The 26,426-nt window shown below is 39.2% G+C and overlaps 1 protein-coding gene across 6 annotated transcripts in view; it reads right to left on the reverse strand.

Annotated features, from left to right (window-relative positions):
• Positions 1-26,426, reverse strand: part of CPEB3 (cytoplasmic polyadenylation element binding protein 3) — a 191,860-nt gene that overhangs the window by 137,502 nt on the left and 27,932 nt on the right. For 2 of the 6 annotated variants that reach the window (XM_039230194.1, XM_039230188.1), the window contains exons 3-4: positions 20,675-20,788; positions 19,446-20,452 (exon numbers count right to left, since the gene is read on the reverse strand). In XM_039230194.1, coding sequence (XP_039086125.1) covers positions 19,446-20,441 — 996 coding nt within the window. In that variant the 5' untranslated portion in view covers positions 20,442-20,452; positions 20,675-20,788. Of the gene's footprint in view, positions 1-19,445; positions 20,453-20,674; positions 20,802-23,236; positions 23,296-26,426 lie in introns of those variants that run through there. The other 4 variants (XM_039230189.1, XM_039230191.1, XM_039230192.1 and 1 more) reach the window with 3 other exon arrangements.

The following is a 26,426-nucleotide window of genomic DNA, read 5'->3' on the forward strand; positions in this document are numbered from 1 at the left end:
AGTTTGCAAATTTAACCAATAAGCCCTGAGCAAACTTTGTTTACTAATTTCTGCCCTCAAAGCACCCAATTACTAACCTTAGCCTCCAAAACTTTAAGTACCATAATTCCCTTTCCCCCTTCTAAGACACTCCTGAGCTTCTGTCAAGGTGGTGGTTGTTCAGCAAGTTTAGGAATGCCAGCTTTGTATGATCAACAGGTTTTCCCTGGTGGTCTCTGCATAGGGCTTTGGCAAAGTTAATAAATAAGCCTTGTAAAATGCAGTAAGTTGTATTGAGGATGCATAATGAACGGGAACAGTGAGAAAAAAGTAATTACACTGACCCCTGAACAGCACAGGCTTGAACTGCGTGGGTCCACTTATATTTTTTCAATAAATATGGTACAGTACTGTAAATGTATTTTCCTTCCTTATGATTTTCTTAATAACATTTGCTTTTCTATAGCTTATGTTATTGTAATAATAGTTATATAAAACATATAACAAGAAAAAATAAAAAATAAACATATAACATGGAAAATATATGTTAACCAATTGTTTGTTATCAGTAAGGCTTTGGTTAACAGTAGGCTATTTAGTTTTAAAGGAGTCAAGAGCTTTATGTGGGTGGGGCACCTGGCTGGCTCAGTCGGTAGAGCGTGCCAACTCTTGATCTCGGGGTTGGGAGTTCTAGTCCCATTTTAAGTGTAAAAACTATTTAAAAACAAACCTTTAAAAAAAAAAGAAAAGTTGTATGTAGGTTTTTGACTGTACAGGGGGTCAGGGCCCTTAACCCTCATATTGTGCAAGGTTCAAGGGTATGTGTAATAAGCTGTTCTAAATGATTTAAAATTTTTTAGTGTTTATTTTTGAGAGACAGAGAATGAGCAGGAGAGGGGCAGATAGAGAGAGAGACACACACAGAATCTGAAGCAGGCTCCAGGTTCTGAGCTGTCAGAATAGAGCCTAACGTGGGGTTTGAATCCACGAGCCGTGAGATCATGACCTAAGCAGAAGTTGGATGCACAACTGATGGAGCCACCCAGGTATCCCTATGACTTTAATTACCTAAATAAAAATCCACACTTGTAACAATCTGTCTTATTTCAGAAGAATGAAAGAGGAAACCATGTATGCCCTATGGTTCTTGCTATGCCAGAGCAGAAGATCATAACATTTAAGTTAGAAACAGGTGTATCAGTTTCACTGCTATTTCTTAGTCTTATAAATGGGCTAGGACCATGATCTAAATTTTCAGACACTGTAGAACTCTTATTATTTTCATGGTTTGGTACCCAACTCCTGACTGTGTCTGTACAGTAAAAGTGGGTAGAATTTTAGGGGAGACACAAAGCAAATGTAGCCATCTCTACTACTTTTCTTTTAGTCTCAGGACTCGGTGGAACACCATTTTAAAGTCCAAAGCCCAGGGTAAACTCCCTAGTCTAGAACTTATAATGTGGCAAGTTAGCTGAAGTCCACCAAGTCTCCCCAGTTGAGTGAATTACATCCTGCCATTTTTATTCCTATCAGTGGTCAAATTTAAACTCCAGAATTACAGCTACTTTAATAGACCGTATTTATGAAAAGCCAAATTTATCCCCAAATCACTAAACAGAAAACCATATATATGACTCAATTTTCAACTTCTCACCAATGAACACATGTTAATGTCAAGCAACACATATTTCACTTACCTCCAAATAGTCATCCATCCCACCCAAACTTATTTAACTGTTTACTTTTTCAACTTTCTCAGTGCTCTTCACATCAGTAAATTCAGTCTTTTTTTTTTTCAAAGTCTTTTTTTTTAAATAAAGACATCAGATACACTCCAAATCCTATGACAACTTAATATAGAACATCAGAATAAAAGTCTTTCCCAACTTGGGAACCATATGTTGATGAAAAAAACCATTGCGGCAGCATCTAAATAGTCACACATTTACTTCATTTACTTGATTTACCAATATGATGATCCACAATCTTTTGCAGTTTTGGCTGCTTTACTTTGATTTTCAGTGGTAAGTCTCTCTACCATCATTGAATGCTCAAATCAAATTAAGTTCTTATTAATAGAACAGGATTAAGAACAACCAATGACAGGGGTACCTGGGCGGCTCAGTTGGTTGAACGTACTACTCTTGATTTCAGCTTAGGTCATGATCCCAGGGTCATGGGATCAGGCCCCACGCTGAGCATGGAACCGCCTTAAAATTCTCTCTCTCTCTCTCTCTCTCTCTCTCTCTCTCTCTCTCTCTCCCTATCCGTATCCCTATCCCTATCCCTCTCCCTCTCTCTCTGCCCCTCTGCCTGGCTCCTGCATGCTCACTTTCTGTAAAGTAAAACAAACAAAACAAATGACAAATAGTATTCCAAAATCAAAGAGAAATTTTGCCTTTTACATCAGTAATATATCTACATCATTACATGGTCTATTCAAGATATCTCCAACTCAATTCTCAACATGGGGCATGTATACATGTGTGCATACATACATATCATAGAGAGATGTAGGTATATGTTTCAATGTAAAAAAATTACAAGCACAAACCCTGTTCTCCAGCCTACCTGCAAGGGTTCTATCCACAGTAAGTCAACACAAATTGCTGAACAGATAAGACGACCCTTTTCTGAATTCTACAGAGGAGGAGAAGTTGTTATAGGGAACACTGTAGCATAAAATGATGCTCTCATTCACTCCCAGGACCTGACCTTATATTGGTTCTAATTCCCCAATTTTAATTGCACACTTGTTGCTCATTCTCATTTGAATAGTCCCTCAGCATCATAACAATTTACTGTGGGGACAGAGATTCAAGAATTGGAAACATCCTTATCAGTAGTTTAAAAATGAGAATAAGTAGTTTTGCCTTCTCAAACTTCAAATGATAAAATTCAGAGAGAAGGATGCAGTTTGATGGTCTGGAAATCCCAACAAGAGAAAAGGGGGAAGACTATTTTCGTCTCTTCTTCCTCAATCCTCTTAATGGATAGAGACCTCTATGGAGAATGCTGTGGGCAACACAGTGCCTAGCAGGGGCAAAGCCACGTAAGTAAAGAGAAAGATTTAAAAAAATTTAAAAAAAGCCTATAAAAGAGAAAATTTTTTTTTAAAAGTAGATACTGTTTTATGCATAACAGCTCAGAATGATCTTGTTCTCCTTCATATCCTCTAATCCAGTAAGCACTCGTGACATATTTTCCTTTGTAAGATTTCTCAGTTATACCTTCCTAGATATGTGCTTAGTCCAAGATAACTATTATGCATTCTCACCAGCCTCCCTGACCCCAGGCTGTACTGTGGCAAACACACACATTTCTCCAATCCATGTGCCTGGTCTTTCTAAACATCTATTTTTATTATTCCGCTGCCTTGATCTTAGTTCTTCAGAGTTCCCACTGTCTGCAGCAGAATCCACATTCCTCAACCAGACATTCAAGATTGTCGCTGTCATGATAAGCATCATCAGTACGAGTCTAATTCTGGACTCCATTTTAAATCCTTTTTCTTACTTTACTCTTTACATCATCTTTCTCACCTACTTCTAATCTATGTTCTCTTGCAATGTAGTATGTACAAAGACATCTTAAATACTTTTTAAAATCAAGTAGAACCTAGTAAATAAAAATGTATTGGTTTTTTGAATCCTAAAAGAAAATTCAATCCATCCTTATCTTCCAGTAAGACCTAAAGGTCTCCTACTCTACCCTATGACCCAGCAATTGCACTACTAGGTATTTATCCAAGGGATACAGGTGTGCTGTTTCAAAGGGACACATGACCCCAATGTTTACAGCAGCACTATGAACAATAGCCAAAGTATGGAAAGAGCCCAAATGTCCATCGACGGATGAATGGATAAAGAAGATGTGGTATTATGTATGTACAATGGAGTATTACTCAGCAATCAAAAAGAATGAAATCTTACCATTTGCAACTACATAGATGGAATTAGAGGGTGTCATGCTAAATCAATTAGTCAGAGAAAGACAAATATCATATGACTTCACTCATATGAGGACTTTAAGATACAAAACAGATGAACATAAGGGAAGGGAAGTAAAAATAATATAAAAACAGGGAGGGGGACAAAAACATAAGAGACTCTTAAATATGGAGAACAAACAGAGGGTTACTGGAGGAGCTGTGGGAGAAGGGATGGGCTAAATGGGTAAAGGGCATTAAGGAATCTACTCCTGAAATCACTGTTGCACTATATGCTAACTAACTTGGATGTAAATTTTTAAAAAATTAAAATAAATAAATAAAAAAATGATAAAGGTCTCCTACTCTAGTCAGGAAGTTCTGCTCAATAACCGTACTTGCTTATTTTTCTTTCCTTATTTTGGATTCCCATTCTCTGTAGCTAAATCCTGTCTATGCTACAAAATGGAGCTTTAAGGACACTTACTTTTATCACTTTTTCTTAACCATTCTAGGCCAAATTCTTGCCCCTCCTTGGCTGTTCACTGCATCTGACACATCACACAATCTGTTACTTGCTTTCATATAATGCTCTGTTGCACGTATGCTAGTTCCTCAGGACAGGATTCAGATAATTTGCATCATCCATAATATTGAACACTAGCCCAAGAACATAGTATGTACCTTGTAAATACTGAATTCAAACTCTAGTTAACAGCATTGCCACATATGATGCATGTGAGTTTCTTTGGATATATAACAGAGAGAAAATATACAAAAGAACATATAAGATTTTTACACAACATGATAGTTTATAGAGCTGTCTCTATGGAACATAAATTTACACAATATTTTTCTACATAGGTTGACTTTTCACAGTAACTGAGTACTATAAGAAGTCATGAGACTGGATCATTAATAATATACACAATGCAAATTATGCTGAACACACGGTCTTTCTTTGATGGTTTAGAACAAACATGAAGTATCTTAGAGGCATCATAAATATTATGATCTTGCCACAGGAGATTAAAAGATTATGTTTTGAACTTGCTTATGACATTCCCTAGAAGAACCTTCTTAATATAAAATCCCTGATGTCAGCTTACTTGCCTATGGCTTGCTTGCATAAAACCAGAATATCAAATGAGCAACTGCTTAACTTCCTGGACGGTATAAAATGGCTGCCTTTTTGAATATTTAATTATTGTAACAAAAGCTGGAAGCATCCTTTTACCTAGCTTTGTCCTCTTCATTGAAATCTTCTTCAGGTCTTTCAATGTCCTCTGACGTCTCAGTATTCAATACATTCTCTATTATTTATGTCCCTCTAACAGAATGTGTCACTCCAATTCCATTGTCTACTTCAACCCTCCATTATGCCCCTCCGTGTGAAGCAATATATTCACTATCAAAAGATTTTTCTTTCTTTCCTCCTCACTCAGGCCTTGCATGTTTTATATTAAGCTATAATTTTCCTTAAGTCTCTGTGTTCCACATTTAACAGAATCTAGGCCTAAATTAGAATATCAAATACCCCATTGTATTTTAAAATGAAAATCTTGTGTTATACTTGCATGAGTCACCAACTTTAAAATAGCTACAATGGAATAACATTTTATATGCTAGATCATACCAAAGTTGGTGGGTCAAATACGATCATCTACACTGGTAAATATGTAGAAAGGACACAGTAAGCTCTAAAACGTTAACTAAATAATTTTGCTACCTTCAGATGAGCTCATGTCTTTGGAATGTTAAGGAATTCAAGGGCAAAATATGATAAAATCTATCTCCCCACCCAGTCTCAAATCTTCTAAAATGCTAAATTCATAATGCCTTTGAAGTGGAATTTAAAATTTTCCATTCATCAAAGTTTTACTTTGCAATAGCCTGAAGCATTAACACAATTCATCTGTCTTTATTCTGCTTAAAATCAATACAAAGTTTAACCTCACAAACATTGCAAAATAATGTTTCTTCAGCATTGTAAAATGGTTCAAAGTATTTAGATTGTGTTTTTGTAGCTTAAGGACCAACAAATTTTTAAACAGATTCAGTATTTTGATACTGTCATTACACAGATTTAAGTAATAAAGTCTTTTTCATTCTCTAGATAATTTCTGCCCTTTGAATGAGCATGATGACAATGAGGGGCATGGCAAACCTTTAATTTAAGCCACCAATTAAAAAACAGCAATCACCTCCCCCAAACAAACAAACAGATCAGGGTGTCTTTTAATTTAGGCATATGCAGAACATGATGCTGGAAAAGGCTGAGAACTGGCAAACTTTTGGTCAGTTGCTATTACCAGGCCGTGATATCACACATATTAAATTGTATTCCAAAATGCTCTGTTGTTACAATGCTCTATACCAATAGAAACCAGGAAATAGATGATGGCTAGGTTTCCACACTGGCTTATAAGTAGTTAATTGGTTACAAAGCTAAACAAAAAAACCTTCATCAGCAGCCACTCTGTTCCTATGTGAAACCTCAAGGTCTGATACACTTCTTTTCAATGAGCTGTCAGGTCTATCACTGAGACCTAAGCCAACTGTCCCTCCACCGCACAAGCCCTCAACTTCTACCCCTGCCTCTGTCCCACAGCTCTACTCTCTTCATTAAGTTAAAGTAATAGGAATGGGCCATCTGAGGTCACAGCAATGACAAAGAAGTGAATGGGAGAGTGCAAACGTTCCTCTGAGGAGAGAGGGTCATCTGTATACCAGCAATTTCTGAAAGTCAGTATTTCTAATTGTACCTCTTATACCAAAATGAAACAACATCCCTCTCTTAAATCAAAACTTTCATAAGCAACTACTATAGTGAAGCTTTGTTTGACTTTCCAGATTAACCCATGAGTTACATCTTCCCTATAAAAAATATCCACAGTATACTCAATACCTGTCACAGATTAGCCCAGAAATTTATGACCTATCAGATGAGCTGCAAGCTTACTTAGAGGTGGTGGGTTTGTCCCTAAGACAATTTATTTATTTTGGGGGGGAGGGGCAGAGAGAGGAGGAGAGAGTCCCTACGTGTTTTTAATGTTTGTATTACTGTAATTCTGTGATTTAGTTCATTTAAACCAATGAAACGAACGCCAAAAAATTTTTTTAATTTGAGAGAATGTGTGCACATGAGCACAAGCGAGAGGGGAAAAGGGACAGAGGGGGAGAGAGAGAAGAAAAACCTTTTTTTTTAATGTTTATTTTTTGAGAGAGAAAGAACATATTTTTGAGAGAGAAGACGTAGAGAGACAGACAGAGGATCCGAAACAGGCTCTGTGCTGAAAGTGAAAGCCTGATGCAGGGCTCAAACTCACAAACTGTGAGATCATGACCTGAGCCGAAGCCAAACGCTTAACCTGACTAAGCCGCCCAGGAGCCCCAAGACAGACAAAATCTTAAGCAGGCTCCACACTCAGTGCAGAGCCCTGCACGGGGCTCCATCTCACAACCCTGAGGTCATGACCTGAGCTGCAACCAGGAGTCAGACGCCCACACGCAACCGAGTGAGCCACCCAGGTGCCCCCAAAAAACTATTTTTATGATGAAAAGTGTTTTGATGAGCACTGGGTGTTATATGGAAACTGACTTGACAATAAACTATTTGTAAGGAAAAAAAAAGAAAGAGAAAAGTGTTTTGAATACTCTAGAGAAAGCTAGATAAAAGAGTATTTGGGACCCTTTCATTTAGAAAGTTCTTAAAGTTAGGCAGAACCTCGGTGAATATATGAAAAGGGAGAAAAATTTTATGAGACATAGAAGGTTTCAAAATTTTAAAGGTTTATTGGATGCCATGGAGCAGGGCTTTTACTCTAAATCTATGATTCTTAACCATTTTTGAGTTATGGGCCCCTTTAGAAATTTAATGAATGGCACAGCCCACCTTTCTCCCTAGAAACACAAATGAATAAACAAGTTACAATTCTGGTGGTTCCTATACCCTGGCCCCATTTCCTTTCCCTTCCACCCTCTACCCTCCCACAAAGGACATTTCCTTGTGGCTCCATGGATTCTAAGCTTCTAAACATTTTATCATGTTTACATCCATTAAAAAACTAAGTACCATGTCAGAACAGCCAACTATATTCCATACGGTCTAATATCAACTTTGTTAAGACCTTATTAATGGTATTTCAGACTGGCTAATAATATCCACTACCTCTCAAGAAAGTTTACTCAACATAAAAAAAACAGACTCTGGGTTTCATTTCTCTTATTGCCTGTGATCCTCCCGTATGATTGATTGGTTAGCAACTCCTTGTAGTTGTTTGCAATGCCAGGCTGTAACTCATAAACAAGATGACTAATCAGCTAACATACACTCTAATTCTCCGGGTACAATAAAAAAAATAAGAAAGAAAGAAAGACCAGGCTAGAATCCGTAAAAGTGCTGGACTTAGAATGGTAGTTATTTCTTCTCTCAGATTTAGTGTTCTAATAAGTAGTCCATGAAGTAATCTATCTTAATAAGGTTTTCCTTCCCACACATTGAGAGTCACACAAAAGCATGGGTGGATAAGAGATGTCAAATCACTTGCTCAAATATTCCCAACACATAGCTTTCCCTTCTGAAGTTCCTCCACTCTAAACCCACCTGCCTTCTGAGTCATGAAAATTCTAATCTGCCACAATTAAGCATTTTTACCTCTAGATCATTTTCCCCAGCTGCCTAAACTAGAACCTGGGAGTCATTCTAAACTCCTCCTTCCTCTCTTCCTCATACCCAAGCAATCACCAGTGCTTCCAGTCAGCCTCCTAATTTATTTCTCAGGTCTGTCTTTTCCTCTCAATCACTTTAGATCCTTACATTTTAACTGGCTACCCTGCCTGTGTTTGGTTCCTGACAATCTATATCCCAGAATAATCTTTCTGAAACAAAAATATGATCACTTCACTCACCAACTTAAAAGCCTTAAAATGGCTATCTTTCTCAGCTTAACAATCCTTGAATGTCCCCCTACTGGACAAAGTTGAAGGCAAAGAATGCTGGAATGTCCTTGTGATCTGACCCCTACCTGCTCCTCTAGCCTCATTTCTCACTCACCTCACCCCTGCCCGGCATCATCTGCTCTCTCAGCATAATGTGTTTCTCCTACCTATATACCTGCTGTTCCCTCTTGCTTAAAGCATATCTTCTTTGCTGGAACTCCTACCTGTCCTCTGGGTGTGCCTATGGAAACCTGACCATTCAGCTCTGAATAAAGCTTTAAAATGTCCCCAAATGTTCATTACGGCATTATGTTTAATGGTTAAAAACTGAAAACAACCTAAATCTTTCAAATATAAAAATGATTTGCTGGGGCGACTGGGTACCTCAGTTGGTTAAGGGTCCAACTCTTGATTTTGGCTCAGGTCTTGATCTCACATTTGTGAGACTGAGCCCCGAGGTGGGCTGAAGCACAGAGCCTGCTCTCTCTCTCTCTGCCCCTCCCTTGCTCACACGTGCACACATACACACACACATACTCTCTCAAAATAAACAAACATTTTTAAAAAAGGACTTGTTAAATTTTAATGGATTCCTGTGTTAGAATTTTATGCAGTAATAAAAAATGTTTATAAATTTAATGATATGAAAAACTAAAAAATATGCCTATAAAATTGTTAACACAGAATCATCTCAACCATATAAATACATTATACAACATATAAATACATTATACATACACATAAAAGAGAGATAATTGGCAGAAATGCACCAAAACAGGAGCACTTATCTCTGGGTAACAGGATTATGAGCAATTTTTTCCCTCCAGTTTTAATGGTGAACATGGATTACTTTCAAAATCAGAAAAAGTGAAAATATTTTAAACCGTGAAGACTTTCCTGGAAACTTCTGAACACACAAACACACAAAGACACAAAAATTTAATCATCCCCTACTCTGATTCAAGTATACATTCTCTTTGCTGTGTGTCACACAGTTAAAAACCTTATCCATACACACACACACACACACACACACACACACACACATTTTATTTTAGAGAAAGAGAGAGAGCAAGGGAGCAGGCTGGGGGTGGGGGTAGAGGGCGAGAAAGAGAGATAATCTTAAGCAGGCTCCACACTCAGCACAGAGCCTGACATAGGACTCAGTCTCACAACACTGGGATCACGACCTGAGCCAAAATCAAGAGTCAGGCAGACACTCAATCGACTAAGCCACCCAGGTACTCCTATACTTCTATATTTTAATTCATGTGTGTCGGGGAGCTCACAGGATTTAGTTCAGCTTTAATCCCTAGTACCTTATCTCTCACGGAGGCTAATTTAATGTCTATAAGTGAAATTACTTTTACATTGCTTGCTACATGCAAATGACCAATAAATGCCTAATCAATCATTTTAAAATGTAAATCATTAACACATTCAACAAATATTTACCATATGCCTAAAATATCCCAGGCTGTCACAACCCCTGCGGACACAGCAGTAGAAAGGTCCTTGCCCTTGTGGGACGCTACACTGTAGTGTGGAGAAACAAAACAAAAAGCAGCTCATTTTAGAGAGTGACGAGTGTTACAAAGGCAATGTGGGATGAGGAGTATCAGCGAAGATCTGGGGAAAGAATACAACATCAAAGGCATATTGAAAGATTGTGAGTGACAAGATAAGAAGCAAGCAGGGACAGTAGAATGGAAGAACTGGACATGGATAGAGTCAAAAGACCTAAGTTTCCACTCCTGATCTGTCACCTTCTCTGAGTCTCACATGGGATGATAATTTCTAATTCACAAGAATGTGTAAGGATTAAGGATTAAATAAAATAATTTCCATGAAAAGGGTGAGGTTAGTACTTGGCATTTAGGGTCCCCTCTATTTTTTTAGCTGTATCTGAGACATCAAAAAATAATAATAACACCCAAGGGACACCTGTGTGGCTTGGTTAAGCATCTGACTCTTGATTTTGGCTCAGGTCATGATCTCATGCTCAGTGCTGGGCATGGAGCCAGTTTAAGATTATTCTCTTTCTCCCTCTAGCTCTTCCTGTACACGTGTGCAAGCTCTCTCTTTCCCTCCCTCAAAAACAAACAAATAAATAAATACAATACCAAAAACCTGGAGTACATGGATTATGAATGTAAATGAAGATCTCAAAAGAAACTCAACAATGTAAATCCCATCCCTTTTGATCAGAGAATTCTGTAATAGATTTGTAGTGAACAAAACTACTACATATGCTATCCTTCTTAACCACTTATCTGAACTCAGGATTCTACTATTGATTATAACTGTTTTAAATAACAATGTGGCCAAGAGTTGACTAGTTTACCCACAAAATCAAATGCAAACACATAAAAACAGATCCATATCCAAAAAGTGTATCTCAGCCTTTCCCCCAATCTCATAAACATTACTGGTCTTCACTATTTTTAATCCCCTGCACATCTCAGTTATATGTCTCTAGTCCAAAAGAGGAAAGGAAATTTACCACAGCAGATTGCAAAAGAGAGGTGCTGGGCACATTTACTTCTTGTCCTTTTTAATTGCTGTGTATCTGAAACCTAAGAACTAGGTCTCCTGGACTTTGAGTAGGGGGTTAAATTGTCAGATCATGAAAATGTTTCCTCTGAAGTATTTTAAACTCTAATCAATCCCCAAACCCTACCATATACTTAAGATAGACAGTCTTTTGGGGCACCTGGGTGGCTTCATGGGTTAAGCATCCAACTTCGGCTGAGGTCATGATCTCAAGGTTCATGGGTTCGAGCCCCATGTCAGGCCCTGTGCTGACAGCTCAGAGCCTAAAGCCTGCTTCCCTCTCTCTCTTAAAAATAAACATTAAAAAATTAAAAAAAATAAAAAAAAGATAGGCCCTTTACCTCTCTGCTTTCCAATCTCACATTCCTCAAATGACTGACTGACTGAATGGGCCTGCTGCAACCTACTCTGTCAACCTCTTAGACCAAAGAATTCTCTTCTTAATATGTCTAAGCGCTATTGTCAGAATTATTCTGACCCTCATTCTGGTCAGTTGTAGTATTCATAACAATTTGAGAAGTCAGGAACAAAACATTACCATAACAGGATAAATTAACTCTACAAGAATGAGTTGATTAACAATGAGGAGGTAAAGAAAAATTTAACTTGTAAGATGCAAGCTAGCATTTCCATGCATTGGCTCCCCAAACCTTTCATGTCACACCAAGAACTCTGTGTGCTTTTTGGCATACCAAACCTACAAAGAGAGTCATATCCCAAAAACTACTGGATGTCCTTAAGCCTGGGAACAGATGATATTTTCTATTTTTGACAAATTGAAGATGTCCTTTATGACATTGCATACATTAACCTATTTCTACATCCTATGGACACATCCTACCATCTTGTAGAGAAATGGTCTAAGGGCAAATCTGTCCCAAAAATGTTAAATATATTGTAGAAAAATAAAACTATAGCACCTTGTGTTTAAATGTTTATTCATTCAATTAGGGGGCCTGGGTGGCTCAGTCAGTCAAATGTCTGACTTCAGCTCAGGCCACGATCTCATAGCTTGTAAGTTCGAGCCCTGCGTTAGGTTCTGTACTGACAGCTCAGAACCTGGACCCTGCTTCAGATTCTGTCTCCATCTCTCTCTGCCCCTCCCTTGCTCACACTCTGTCTCTCTCTCTCAAAAATAAATAAACATTAAAAATAATAGTAACGGGGACACCTGGGTGGCTCAGTCGGTTAAGTGTCCAACTTTGGCTCAAGTCATGATCTCATGGTTTGTGGGTTCAAGCCCTGTGTCGGGCTCTGTGTTGACAGCTCAGAGCCTGGAGCCTGCTTCTGATTCTGTGTCTCCCTCTCTCTTTGCTCCTCCCTTGCTCACACTCTGTCTCTCTCTCTCTCTCAAAAATAAATATTTTTAAAAAATTAAACAATAGCAATAAATGTTATTCATTCATTTAATGAGTAGCTGCTAAGTGTTAGGTGCTTGTGAACTTCTAGACGTTGATTCATTTGGCGGCACTGACCATTTAATTAGTTGCACTGAGTTACTAAAGAAAGAAAATTATTTTTTTTCTCTTGTACTTGATCTTGACTTTGAAATAAGTTTGAATCCTTAACAAATGAAGATATTTGGCTGTCCATAGTCTTATAAATACAAAATCAGTACACAATGTTTCCTTTCTTCCATGTGTATTAATTCTATGATCACCTAAAAATGATATAAAGGCTATTTTGTGCCCATTTTTGTTTCTCTCCTCTGAAGTATGCCAACAAGGATTCATATTATGTATTTACTATTTCTGAGAATGATATACTAAAGCTTCTGGGGAAAGAAAAGTAGGCTGGATTCCAAGATACTAATTTATTGTATTATTTTCATTCAGTACTACCTTTCTATTTCACATTAAGTCAAAATGCAAATATTAAAATGGTTTCACGTTGGGGCACCTGGGTGGCTCAGTCAGTTAAATGTCCGACTTCAGCTCAGGTCATGATCTCACAGTTCGTGGGTTTGAGCCCGCGTCCAGCTCTGTGCTGACAGCTAGCTCAGAACCTGAAGCCTGTTTCAGAGTCTGTGTCTCCCTCTCTCTCTCTGACCCTCCCCTGCTCATTCTGTCTCCATCTCTCCCTCAAAAAAAAAAAAAAAATTAAAAGAAAAAATTTATAAAAATAAATAAAATGGTTTCACATTAAAAAATTTACATGCCCAGCATCTGTAAAGAACACTAAAGGATATGAAAACTAAATGTAATAGAACCAAAACATAACAGAACCCCCATAGAACAAGCCATTTACAAGGAATAAGGACCAGTTGTGGAAAATCCTGTGTTAGGCTGGCTACTACTGCAAGCACAGCAATCTCTCCAGGAAAGCCCCCTTTGCAGTGGTGGTTACATTCCCCAACTCCCAAGATCCAAACTTGGAGCTCTATACTGAATTCTATCTCTGACAATCACATGGGCCCCTACAGAGAGCCTGGCATGGTCTTCGGGAAAGTGGTAATAAGGAGCTTCAAATTAGAGCCTTTATTGCTCCAGAACTACCAAAATCAACATCGGTAGCAGTTGGGAAATTACAAGTGTAGCAATTCTCCCATCACTAATTAAAATGTTCACAGAACGGGAAAAAGTCTTATACTTGCATTGGTGAGTCAGCCATAAGCAGAAGCAGGTAGTTACAAAAAGCAGGTAGTTACTGCCTTTCTAGGTCAGGAAGTCACCATAATACATAAAGAGTGTATATAATATACACTGCTCCTCCATCCCTGCTGGACACATCTTTCCAGCCCTTCTCCATTTCCAGATACCATCAACTATTGTTTAACTCTGGACTACTGATTATCAACAATATTTCCTTTATTAAACTCTGACTATAATTAGAGGTAGTTAGGCAGACATCTAAGAGCCATAACAGTTTCTAATTTTCTGAATACTTTGTACACATTCTCTGGAAAGCAAACCCAGAAGCTTGGTGCTCTCTCTCCATTTTTGCAGACTGACAGAAAGAATCATTGGCTAAATGATGTGACCCAATCACCAATGGCAGAGTTATGGCTTCAACTAATGTCTTTCTTGTTCTAAGCTTCATGGGCTGCCTACTACTCTATGCTCCTCTCCATCTCTCTCCTCAATAAAATCCACACGACTTAATCAAACTTTTCATACTGTAAAAAACAAAGCCATAATATTCCACTACGTGCAGATCAAAACACTACAAAACCCACCTGAGCAATGACAAGTTCCAAATGGACAAGCAGTATACCTTACACAGCCCTCGAAAAAAGCAAAACAGGCCAACCAATGGAGAAAGCTATTTAAGTAGAAAATTTTATCTTATAGAATATCTAAAAGCATTACATTTCTGAGGGCATACTTTTGTATCAACTCACTGCAAAGTCATAAAAAGTTTAAAGCTAACTGCTTTTCAATACGCAATTTTGAAGTATACTGTTGATATTATTGTTTTTAGTAGCAGCCAAAACCTTCTAATATTTCCTAAACAACCTGTCTTTTAAAAAGAATATAGATAATGTGGCTTTGTTGGCATTCAGGGTAACCATGTCATAATAGGCTCTGAAACAGTTTGCGGGGTTGGGTGGACCATAAGTGGTTTTGCATTAGAGCAGTAGTTAAGAAACCAACAACAGAAGAGTCTCCAGTTTTAAATCTAGGTCATACTAACCTTAGTCAAGAGCAAGCAGAAACTAGACAATTTATATATTACTTCCTAAAAAGATGGCTTACAAAAAAAAAAAGGAGCACAGACTTGAAAAATATTAATCTTTCCTAAAATTTTATTATAAATAAGCTTATTTATTTTTAAAAATAATCTATATTCCCATTAATTCACATAAGAAATTTGTTCCTCTGTTATAGATAACCCACTAGCAAAATTAACACTGAATTACATTTAACTAGACTTCTACCAGAAAATAAGTCTTTCAATTTGGAGTGAGGGAAGTGGAGAGGGATATAAGCAGAGATGAGAAAGAAAAGCAAAACATAATTGGCAATTTCCCCCCAAAATACAGTATTCAAAATACATAAATTAAGTAAATAAATAATAGAGGGAAATACTAACTACTGTTGCAAATAAGTGGCAGTAAATATATGAGCACCATATTTTTCTTCCTCCATTTCCATCAGTACAAATTTTTTAAAAGCACTATTTCCAGAGCATATCATAAGGTCAAGTACAGATTCTGTCCCGTCTCCTGTCTCTACACTGCACTATTAACTGATGTCCTAGAGCTATCATGCCCAAGGTATTAGAGTGGAGACTGGCTCTGGAGGCAGACTGCCTAGGTTCAAATCCCAACTCTGACAATTACTGGCTGTGTGATCATGAGCAAATGAAGTAAATGTACTAACTCTCAATTTCTCTGTCAAGTATAATAAGGATTATAACAGTTCTGAACCTCAAAGGAGTTCCAATGAGAACCTATCCCTAAACTGTTTAGCACAGGGCCTGGCTCGTAAGTAAATGGTGGGTCACCACATTGTTACAGTAACCAGAGGGTACCCTCAGACAGAAAAAGGACCACACAACATTGTATAGAAGTTTATGGTTATTCATATTACACTGTAGAAGAAATCAGTAATCCACACTATGATAAGACCATGCAGAACTTCTGGTCACCATTACAATAACAATAATCGTAGCCCAACATTTATGTGGTGCTTTACTATGAGCCAAGCACTGTGCTAATGCAGTTTCTCATTTGAACTCATATGAAGCAAGGAATTGTTATTATTCCCATTTTACAGATAAAGGTATTGAGGGTCAATATGTATGCATAATTTACTCAAGATTACAAAGCAAGTGAATGGCAGGGTTAAGATTTTGAAACCTAGGCAATCTGCCTCCAAAGCCTACTTCTGATACAAACTACCCACCCAAACTCGAGCAAAGAATATCACATAATGGGATTTCAATTTCCTCCTCCGAAAAATAAAGAGTGATAGAACAGGTATTCTTAAAACTCCCTTCTAAACTCTGGACAAAAATGCTATATAAACCCACATTCACTACCTATAGAAAATATCTCTGCTTTAGTCCTTTTACAGACCCAGCCAGGCTTTTCTGTCTTATATAAATATAGAATGATGCATATTTATAATTCCCCCAGGGGAGTGCCTCACTGTTCCTGAGCCAGTTAGCAGAAGGTACATCACCAAGAGACAACAGCCAGAGAGCCTCACTAGATAGTTCCATAACCTTAAATCCCTTTACATGGAGCCCAAAGAGTACCTGACTTAAAATTAATTCTACCTGACGGCACTAGTGCTACAGGAAAGTTAAGAAGACACATTAACAAAATTAGCCAAACCTTTAAAGTAGAGCTATGTCACTCTACCTCTTAGGACCTCAGTTTCCTTATTTACATAAATGAAATGGCTATTACATACAGATAAACCTGAAGGAAGCAGCCACCCCAACTCAGGGAAACCAATCAACTTTGTTAGAATTGAGAGAAGAGGGTAAGTAACATGTAGTTTGGAAAACCACATTCAAATACAGCTATTGCTTTTATAATATAAACTATAGAAGAAAAGCTCCAAAAAAAAAAAAAAATCTATTGTGCTGCTTTGCAAAAGAGGGCGAAGCAGCACTGAAGGGACATGGATTTCAAAAATACACGTTAAGATACATTAGAGTAGATCACTGTTGCAAGCCCCTTTTAGCTGAGAGTCTGTAAAATAAAGACTCTAGGACTTCTTATTTTCTCCCTTTCACAGAAAAATGATTTAAATAAATGCACACACATGTAAAATTCTAAACACAAGACTCAGGGTGTTTTGTTTTTTAAACCTATGTGAGATACTTAACTCCATTCTTGTAAGATTCCAACTCAAAGTCAAAGAACAACCAGGTTACTCCTCATTTGGTTCCACTATTGCTTCAAAACACTGAAGCTCCATTTTACGTAAGACAAAGAAGCGAGACATGAAGTCCATGTAATTTTTCCTGAGGCCAAATATATAAAGCTCAATTTTAAATAAAATCTCTCCTCGTACAAATCTTCTGGCCATTTTTGCCTTCTCAATAGCACCTCCAGGGATGGATGAAAAGACAAGAAACCAAAGTCAAACCAGTCTGTCTGGCTCTCATTAGCATAACTGGTAAATGGCTTGCTGAGAAACAACTGGCAATCTATACACTACTACACTACTTGTCAATAGGAGTTTGGGGGAAGTCTCATGGATTTAATCTCTACTCAGTCCTCATTTCCAGAGACAATTGATCAAAAGCTAGTTGTATTCAGACTCGCCTCTTAGAAAAAGGTAAGTGATGTCTACAGCATCAACTCTTACCCCTAAACCTCCCTATCAGATTTTAGGTTATCTTATAAGACTGGACTTGGATAGGAAGCAACAGAGGAACTCTTAGAAAAAGGGCTCTCCTACCAAATGCAGCCTCCCTGTTCTATTCCCTCCCCACAAAAATAAGCACGTAGAGAAATTCCAGAAAGCAGATTCCTGCTTTTCTCTACCAAACTAATTTCATCTTGCAGTGTCTCTTCATTTTATTAAAACAAACTTTAGAACAATGGAAAGAAATACACCTTAATATTAAAATCCTCCATGCCTAAAGGATCCCTGTGAAAATTTGTCAAGATCCTCTCTCATGAAAAACTCTCATACACAACATTTACAAGTTTCATGGACTCCCTTGAACTGTCTAGGCTCTAGCCTAGAGAATCATGTGCTTCTCAATAACCCTATCTCCTCCCTCATGGATGGGAGCCACCCCAAACATCACATCTGAAATGTAAAGAACAACAAAATGAAGGCTCCAATTGCACCTGATGCTTTCGACTACCTCCGTCAAATGTCGGTTCTGCCGTTTTTCAGCAATACTCCAAGGATTTGTTTCATTTCCTTGACCACCCAAATTGGGTCTTATCCAAAGTCCTCCTCTCTCCTTCCTTTTTTCTTTTCTTTTTTAACTGATCTTATAGCCAAATCAATTTATAAGTGAAGGATAGATGTTTGCCTGAGAACAAAAGCCCCCAGTGAACACTCACCCTCACCACCCCTTTCCAACTCAAGATGTTCAGGACACTGCCGACTAACTGATGTGTCCGTGGGCTGGATTAGAAAACAAGAACAGAATAAGGACACTCCATTCAACCTTTTTGTCTGGGGCATTTCCTGGGTTTTTCACTGGTATTTAACACCAAGACACAAGGCTCATTTTTCATTAAAGTTGCAAGACTTTCCCTTTGCCCAGTTTCAAATGGTGTAATTGATCTGCATTGTCTTCTTAAATAACCCAACTGAAGGACACTGCAGCTTTAAATATTTCAGTGCTAGCTAGCAAATAGACTCCATTGCAATATGGCTCTGAAGGTCGCGTCCTATTGTCTCTTTGCTCTAGAAAAACAATGTCTAAGTCCTTCTTCTAGGTAACATCGGAAGGGTTACCCCTAGAATTTCCACTCTTCCAACTGGGTCCCTGAAGGAGTTTGGGAGTTTATTGGAAGCTCACACTCATAATTTTCCCGGCAGGGGCAATATGCTGATTGCTATTAATGATGCCAGCACCTTAGCGAGACATAAACACATGTGTTCACATTAGTTTAATTGAGCATATGCAACTGTCTGAAATAGCACCACTCAAGGGCTGTTAACCTCTTTAAGAGTAGGCCCAGGGTAGTTTAGGAGTGGATGGCTTTCAGGCGGCACTCTGAACCCAGGACTGCATAACCTGAAATATGCAGCTACTTAAAATGACAGGAATCTCAGTCTACTCATCCTGGGACCATGCCAGCACCTTGCACCTTTATTTGTTAAAGAAGGTCAAAATAAGAGGCACATACACGGTGAAGGAAAAAATAAATCAAAAGAAAAAGGCCCTTTTCTATCTTATCACGGCGGTTAAATAGGATCCCTCAAGCGGTCACAGTTCCCCCACCCTTGTCCCCGGTACTGCAACAGCTCCGGTGAAATGGAGGCTTTGGAAGGGGAGAAGGGAGCTGGACATCGATGCATTTTTTTAAAGACCAAAAATCAGTGGACGGTTAAATGGCAAGGAAGAAGGGGCAAAGGGAGCGGGGTAGAAGGTGTGTGCAGGTGCAATGGAGCATTACCTGAAATGGCAACAGATTGTTACCATTATCCGTCCGGAAAGCGTTATCCTCCATCCAGGACTTGGAGGTGAGCGGGGCCGCGCGGGGGAACTTGGGCGGCGCGATCACATTGCTGGAGAAGGGCTTTTTGAGCGGCGAGATGGGGTTGAGCGGTGAGGGCACCCCGACGCCCACGCCCACGCCCACGCCGACCGCCCGGCGAGGGTCCCGGCCAGCCGGCAGGCCGCCCCACGGGTTGGACGGCGCGCTCCAGGCGGCGTTCACACTCTGGTGCGTGTTCCAGCTGGACGAGGCTGACGAAGCGGCGGCCGCGGCCGCGGCGGCGACTGCAGCCGAGGACGAGGACGGCTTGCTGGTCATGATGGGCTGGTGGCCGTACGCCGCGGCCGCACTCCTCTGCGCGTAGGGCGCCTGGCTGGGGCTGGCGGGCGAGCGGCGCTGCTGCGGGGGCTGTGCCTGCGGGGGCTGCGCGGGTTGCGCGGGCTGCGGCGCCGGCGGCGGCGGCTGCTGGTGGTGCTGGGTCTGCGCCAGGCCGATCTGCGGAGAGAAGGTGCCCCCGAAGACTGGGTTGACGTGGTGCGGGAAGTTCTGGAAGAGCATGGTCCCGTTGACTGGGGTGATCCCCTGGAAGAAGCTGTCCTCCACCGCGTTCGTGGTGCCCGTGGACCAGGTGCTGCCGAAGGACGGCGACAGCGACGCGCCCGGCGCCGCGGGCTCCTGAGGCGGCGGCGGCTGCTGAGGGGGCTGGTGGAAACTCAAGCCCGGCAGGAGCGGCGATTCCATCTGCATCTTGTCGGGGCCGTTGGGGGCCGGCGCGGCCGCGGCGGGGCTGAGGGCCGGCACTGCGCTGCTGTCCTCCGGCTTGGGGGTCTCTGAGGAGAGGGGCGTGGACGGGGCTTCGGCTGCGCTGGGTTCGGGCTGGGGCTGCTGCTGCTGCCGCTGCTGCTGGGGCTGGGGCTGGGTTTTGCTTTTGTCCATCAGTAAATCATCCTGCATGGTTTGCGCAGCTGAAACGGGAAAAAAGAGAGACGCGTTATTGTTAATGTGATCGTTAATGCCCCTCGCTAAAGCGGGCGGGTGTTTTACTTGCGAAAATCCAGTGCCACCGCTACTAGCCAATTGCAATGCAAATCCATAATCTCCCATTTAGAAGAACAGGTCGGGCTGGGGATGGGGGCGGGGGGAGGGCTCGTGCAAGGTCTCTAAAAATACTGTGAGAGCGTCTTCACCCTTTCTGATGTCTTGGTTCCTTTTCTGTATTAGTGAGAGATGTGCTTATAAGACAGAAAGACAGCAATTTCGCCACGTCTCTTTTCCCTTCACCGGAACTCAGAGCGTTCACCCTGCAATGAGAAACTGATTCTGGTTCCTGTTTTTTCCCAAGCACCACCCTCCCCCAGTTATTTGCATACGTCAATAAATACTGCTGCGTCCTTCAGCAAGGTTAAAAAGACACCGCACACGACCCTTTCTTCCCCCTTTCCCTGCTCCGCACTTTAAAGAAACAGCAGTCTTATCCCTCTTGATTAGCAAACTGCCTTCTTGCGTTGATAATTGTTTGGTTTAGCAGCAGCGAACCGCGAGGGAGGAAATCCTTGGCATTTGTTAGCAGGAGGATTCAGCTGCACAATCATTCTCTGGCCTCCCAGTAGCTGCAGCTACTCCATTTTGTTAGGAGACATAAAAAACCACCGTTTTAAAAGAGGTAAAAAAAAAAAAAAAATCTACTGAAACGTTCGTAAGTGCTTGCTTCTTGTTACTGTAAGGATTGGAGTTTGTCTGCTTATTCTCCAATCTTCTTGTCTCCAATTCTATGACACAAGAAATTTCTTGGCTTCTCAGTGATTCAGGTCTCAACAGGAGCCTGAGAATTTCTGTACAGAGTAGAGAAATGTTCTGGTTGGATTTGAGGTCAGAGAGAGAGAGAGAGACAGATTGACAGTGAGATGGGATAGGGGCGGAGCTTTAAAAAAATCCCCCTGAGGTTTAAGTAGAAAGTCAAGATACTTCTGAGGTTGCCAGATTTTCATTTTTGAATCCTCCTGATGCTGCCTTGGTCACAAGACTTTGGCAAATTTAGAATCCATTCTCTTATCACTGGTATTAGCAATGAAAGATTATGGTTTGAAGACCCTGAATTACCATATGCTAGCAAAAGCGTTAAAAATAGCTTAGTACAAAGTCCCAAATTCTCATACATTGTAATTATAGTGCATTGCCATCACTGCTTCATTTAGCCATATAAGGAGTGTATGGTATTTTCCATCTCTCAAAGAAGGGCTATATTCACCTCTGCCATACAGCCTGTTTTCTCATTCAAGGATGAAAATAGTAATCACTCAAAATCAGGAGATTTCCATACACATAGTTATCACTGAGCTAGGTTGTCCTTTAGAACAAATTAATTGTTTTAAATATGTGAATATTATAATGCTGAGACTCTGAAAACAAATATTTTGAGATGTTAAAAGAGCATATGACCAAACATATAATTATTTTTAGATGATGATTCAGTATAATTGCAACAAAGTTATATATATATATATATGCAATATATATATGCAATTATATATATATATAAAACTCAATTAACTCAGATAACTTGGAGAAGCATCTTTCTCAGAACATTTGTGAAAGGACATCCAGATACACACAGAAACTCTGCCTTTGGACATCCTCATAACTGTTATAAAATAAATGTATTGGAAAATGGAGATGCCACCACCGTTAACCATTAAGCAAAATATGTCAGATCAAGAAATGGAATTAAAAGTAGTTCTACTATTTTATTAAAGACTATCTTTAAAATGGTTAATCTTTCATTTTCAAGTTTCATACACAGAATAGTGGGCTCAACAAAATGCTTCATAGCCACCTTACTCTCTACTCATTCCTCCCCTTCAAACCCCCCCCATAAATACCCAGCCCAATCAATATACCTCACAAATTGTTAGCTACTACCAATAAAACCTACATAAGATTGATTTTATGTTCCTCAGTTTCCTTGGTCTAAAACAATGGCTTTGATCTGCACTGTAAAATATGACACAAAGAGGCAAGCAAAGCTCAGATTCACAACAGCACAAAGTTCTATCGCTGCCAAAGAAAATGGACATAGAAAGACATTTTCAGACTTGGTTCAAGCAGTGCTGCAGTAAACCATTATAATCTGGGAGCTGAGTTGCTTCCAGTGGGCTAGAATTGTCTTTACAATAGCCATATCATCATGGCTGAAATACCCATTTGATTATAATTTTAATATCATTCAGCTTTTCTGATGCTCGTATTGATGCTTTGTGCTAATGCCTTCAGTTTAAACTACATGCTCTTGATAGAAAAATTAACGCTGTACTGTAGCAAAAAAGCTTAAAAGTAAGCTGTACTCAGAATATTTTATAATATACAATTAATATATTTATTTAATTAAAATTTTTTTATCATACCACATACCAGGAACACCCATTTCTCTTCTAAACACTCCTTAAAGATATAAATTTCACTTTCTGCATAAATTCATTCTGTCAAGGTCAAGACCCATCTTTAATAAATAAGACCTTTTTAAACAAAAGCAAAGCAATAGATTAAGATAACATTTACAAAGTTAATATACAATATCTTTCGGCAACTGCTTGTCTAGTTTGTTTGGGTGTGTTTCCTTTTTTCTTTTTTCTTATTTACAGCAAAGTCCGAGAAATAGATACCTCCTTCCCCTCCCCCCACCACACACACAATAGATCTTCCTTAACATGCAATCACCCGATCTCAAGTAACAAATTCTTAGTAGCAGTTACCTTTGAGTGTCCAGTTTTTAAGGATCGATAAAATTAAAAAGTGTACAGTATTTATTTTCTTCTTTCAGGTTGATTATGTGACCGCTCTGGCAAAAGCACTTTGACAACTGTAAGAGGAGAGGGCATGCGCGCACAGGGAACTGTGGGGGCTGAAGTCCTTCACTAGGTACTCTGCCTGACTTAAGCACGTTCAGCCAAGGAAAGGAGGAAGCCTCGCAAATACGGATTCCAAGGGGAAGAGGTTGTGCCCGGATTACGTTATATTTTCCTACCAATCTGAATCGCGAATTGTTGAAATGAAAAGGGAGAAAAATAAATTGGTTTGTCAACTTGATTTAGGAAGCCAGGTTAAAAAAGAAACTAGATTGAAGGACTCAAAATAAATAAACCCATCAGAGCTACCTTAAATGGTATTAGAATGGTGATGGCTGGGTAGCCAGCAATAGGAACCCTATCCGAGGAAAAGAAATTGGGATGGGGAGGGAATGGAGAGGGGAGACTACTAGGAAAAGATAAATACTTGAAATCTGACCAACCTTAAAAAGAAACATTTTTATAGAATGAAAATACCTTAATACTAAATGTGATATTAACTGTGGAGATCAGGTAAAATAGGTTTCAGTCACAAATTTTTTACATCCACCAAGATTTCTTTGTATTTGAGTTTTCAATGAAGGCACAAATCACTTTAGATTCTACTTGACATGCTCTGAATCAACTCTTCTCCTTATTTTACTTGTCAAAATGAAAGTTTACTCTTCATTATTCATACCATGATCAATCAAATAAAATTCAACTCTTTTAAGCTAAAATAATATTTGGTGAAATATTAAAAATAGTTTGACATTTAGTGTTTCATTGCATAGGGCAGTGACTTCCTTGTAAATAGTTTCTGTTTTTCAAAAAAAAATTTTTTTGGTGTATATTTTCCCTATCTTAACCTCATGACTCCAAGGCTGGAATCTCACAGCATATTAACATCAACTCTTATCATCCATAGCTTCTGAGAGCAATAGTTCAACTACCACTTTGCTCACGTAGGCAGAAGATATTATTTCTTGTGGGATTTGGTTCAATGCCATTCACCCAAGGGGTTCGGAGTAAATGTCAGTTGATGACTACACTGATTGAACTTGGAACTAAAAATGTTAAGCATCATTTAAAACTGTCTTAATTCTCTATTTCCTTTCTTCACCAATGAGAATTATAGTATTACCAGAGACTACCAATCTGTAGTGTTAGTGGTCTTTGTTTCTAGTTCGTTCGCTCTCTTTCTTTCTTTCTTTATGTTTTTTATTTATTTCTGAGAGAGAGACAGCGTGAGCAGTGAAGAGTCAGAGAGAGACGGAGACACAGAATCTGAAGCAGGCTCCAGGCTCTGAACTGGCTGTCAGCACAGAGCCTGACGCGGGGCTCAAACCCACGAACCATGAGATCATGACCTGAGCCGAAGTCGGACGCTTAACCTACTGAGCCACCCAGGCGCTCCATGTTTCTAGTTATTTCTAAGGAAAAAAAACAAAACTATTTAAGAGGAAAAAAATTATTGTGGATCAACCTGTGAACAGCTCTTTTTAAAAGAACTAAATGGCCTTCTTATTCTACTGTGAACTTCTTTTATATTCCCCATTTTTTCTATTCCTCTGCTCTCCTAAAGAAAACCTTACTTCTGCCAATGTGCTGTACTTATCATTTGCATTCCAGAGTCTGTCAGGATCATTCAAGGTTAATCTTATTCCTGAAGATTTCCCTAACCTACCAAACTTCTACATTTTCAAGTACTTCAATTAAGTAAAAAAAAAAAAAGCTCCCTCATTAAATCCTTACCAAGACTTGTTTAAAAAAAAAGATTTTAAAAATTATTTATAATTAATATGTCAAGATTTTATTGGTAGTAATTACTTTTTTCTTTTTTTTTTTTAAAGTTTGTTTATTTAAAGAGAGAGTACAAGTAGGGGATGGGCAGAGAGAGAGAGAGTGAGAGAGAGAGAATTCCAAGCAGGCTCCACACTGCCAGAGCAGAGCCTGACACTGGGCTTGAACCCACAAACCATGAGATCATGACCTGAGTTGAAGTCGAATGCTTAACCAACTGAGCCACTCAGGAGCCTTTATTGGTAGAAATTCTTAAGTGATTCAGGTGTATTTGAAAGTGGTTTACTTGGACATTTATTAATCCGCTTGACCACAAGTAAAGGCCTAATAATAATTCACACAATGAAGAAAAATAAACTTTAGCACCTGACCCTTGATAAATGGCAATCAGTAATTAGCACTGCCCATACTTAATGTAATTGTATTATATTTGAAAAGAGGGAAGCCTGGGTGGCTCAATTGGTTGGGCTTCCGACTTCGGCTCAGGTCATGATCTCACGGTTCATGGGTTTGAGTCCCACATCGGGCTCTGTGCTGACAGCTCAGAGCCTGAAGCCTGCTTCGGATTCTGTGTCTCCGTCTCTCTGACCCTCCCCTGCTCACGCTGTCTCGATCTCTCTCTCAAAAATAAAACATTAAAATATTTTTAAAAAAGAAAATGAAGTACTTTCTACTCTTCCTTTCCTAAAATTAACATTCAAATCTAAAAAGAAATTGACTCAAACATAAATACCAAGATGTAAATAATTACCAAACAAATAATAAATTATAGAAGGACCCCCAACAAAAACAAAGACCTTCCTTACTGAGATCCTGTTTTTTATTTAACTAGAAAGGAAGCCCTTTCTAAAATTATGTCTTCAGATCACAGCGCTTAACCATATATCCCTTTGAATGGTCAAGGAAGGCTGTCAAAGTAGAGATTGGAGAGTTAACTCATTGGGATATACATGCGTCAAAAACATCCTTCTAGGCTTTCTTCCATTCCTACCCTACTTATATCTCTAGCACAATGTTTATGAGCCCTGGGTAATTGGTGGTTGCTCCAAAGACATTTGCAGAATGAATAAATAGATGGATGAATAAATGAATGAGTGGATGAATGAATGAAATATAGTTTTTGATTATCTAAAATAGCCAAGGTTTGAGTACTAAATTATTCTCCATTTAGAAGAGCAATTACTTTTTCATCATGAGGAGTATGCAGATCATTTGATTATCATCATGAAATAACATTCATTCAGCACTAATTGAACAGGAAACTTTGTTCCCATCTAAAAGTTTATAGTCTAATAAAGACACACACCTCACCTCT

The sequence above is a fragment of the Hyaena hyaena genome, unplaced genomic scaffold, assembly GCF_003009895.1.
Source record: "Hyaena hyaena isolate Hyena2069 unplaced genomic scaffold, ASM300989v1 scaffold_44, whole genome shotgun sequence".
Lineage (NCBI taxonomy): Eukaryota > Metazoa > Chordata > Mammalia > Carnivora > Hyaenidae > Hyaena > Hyaena hyaena.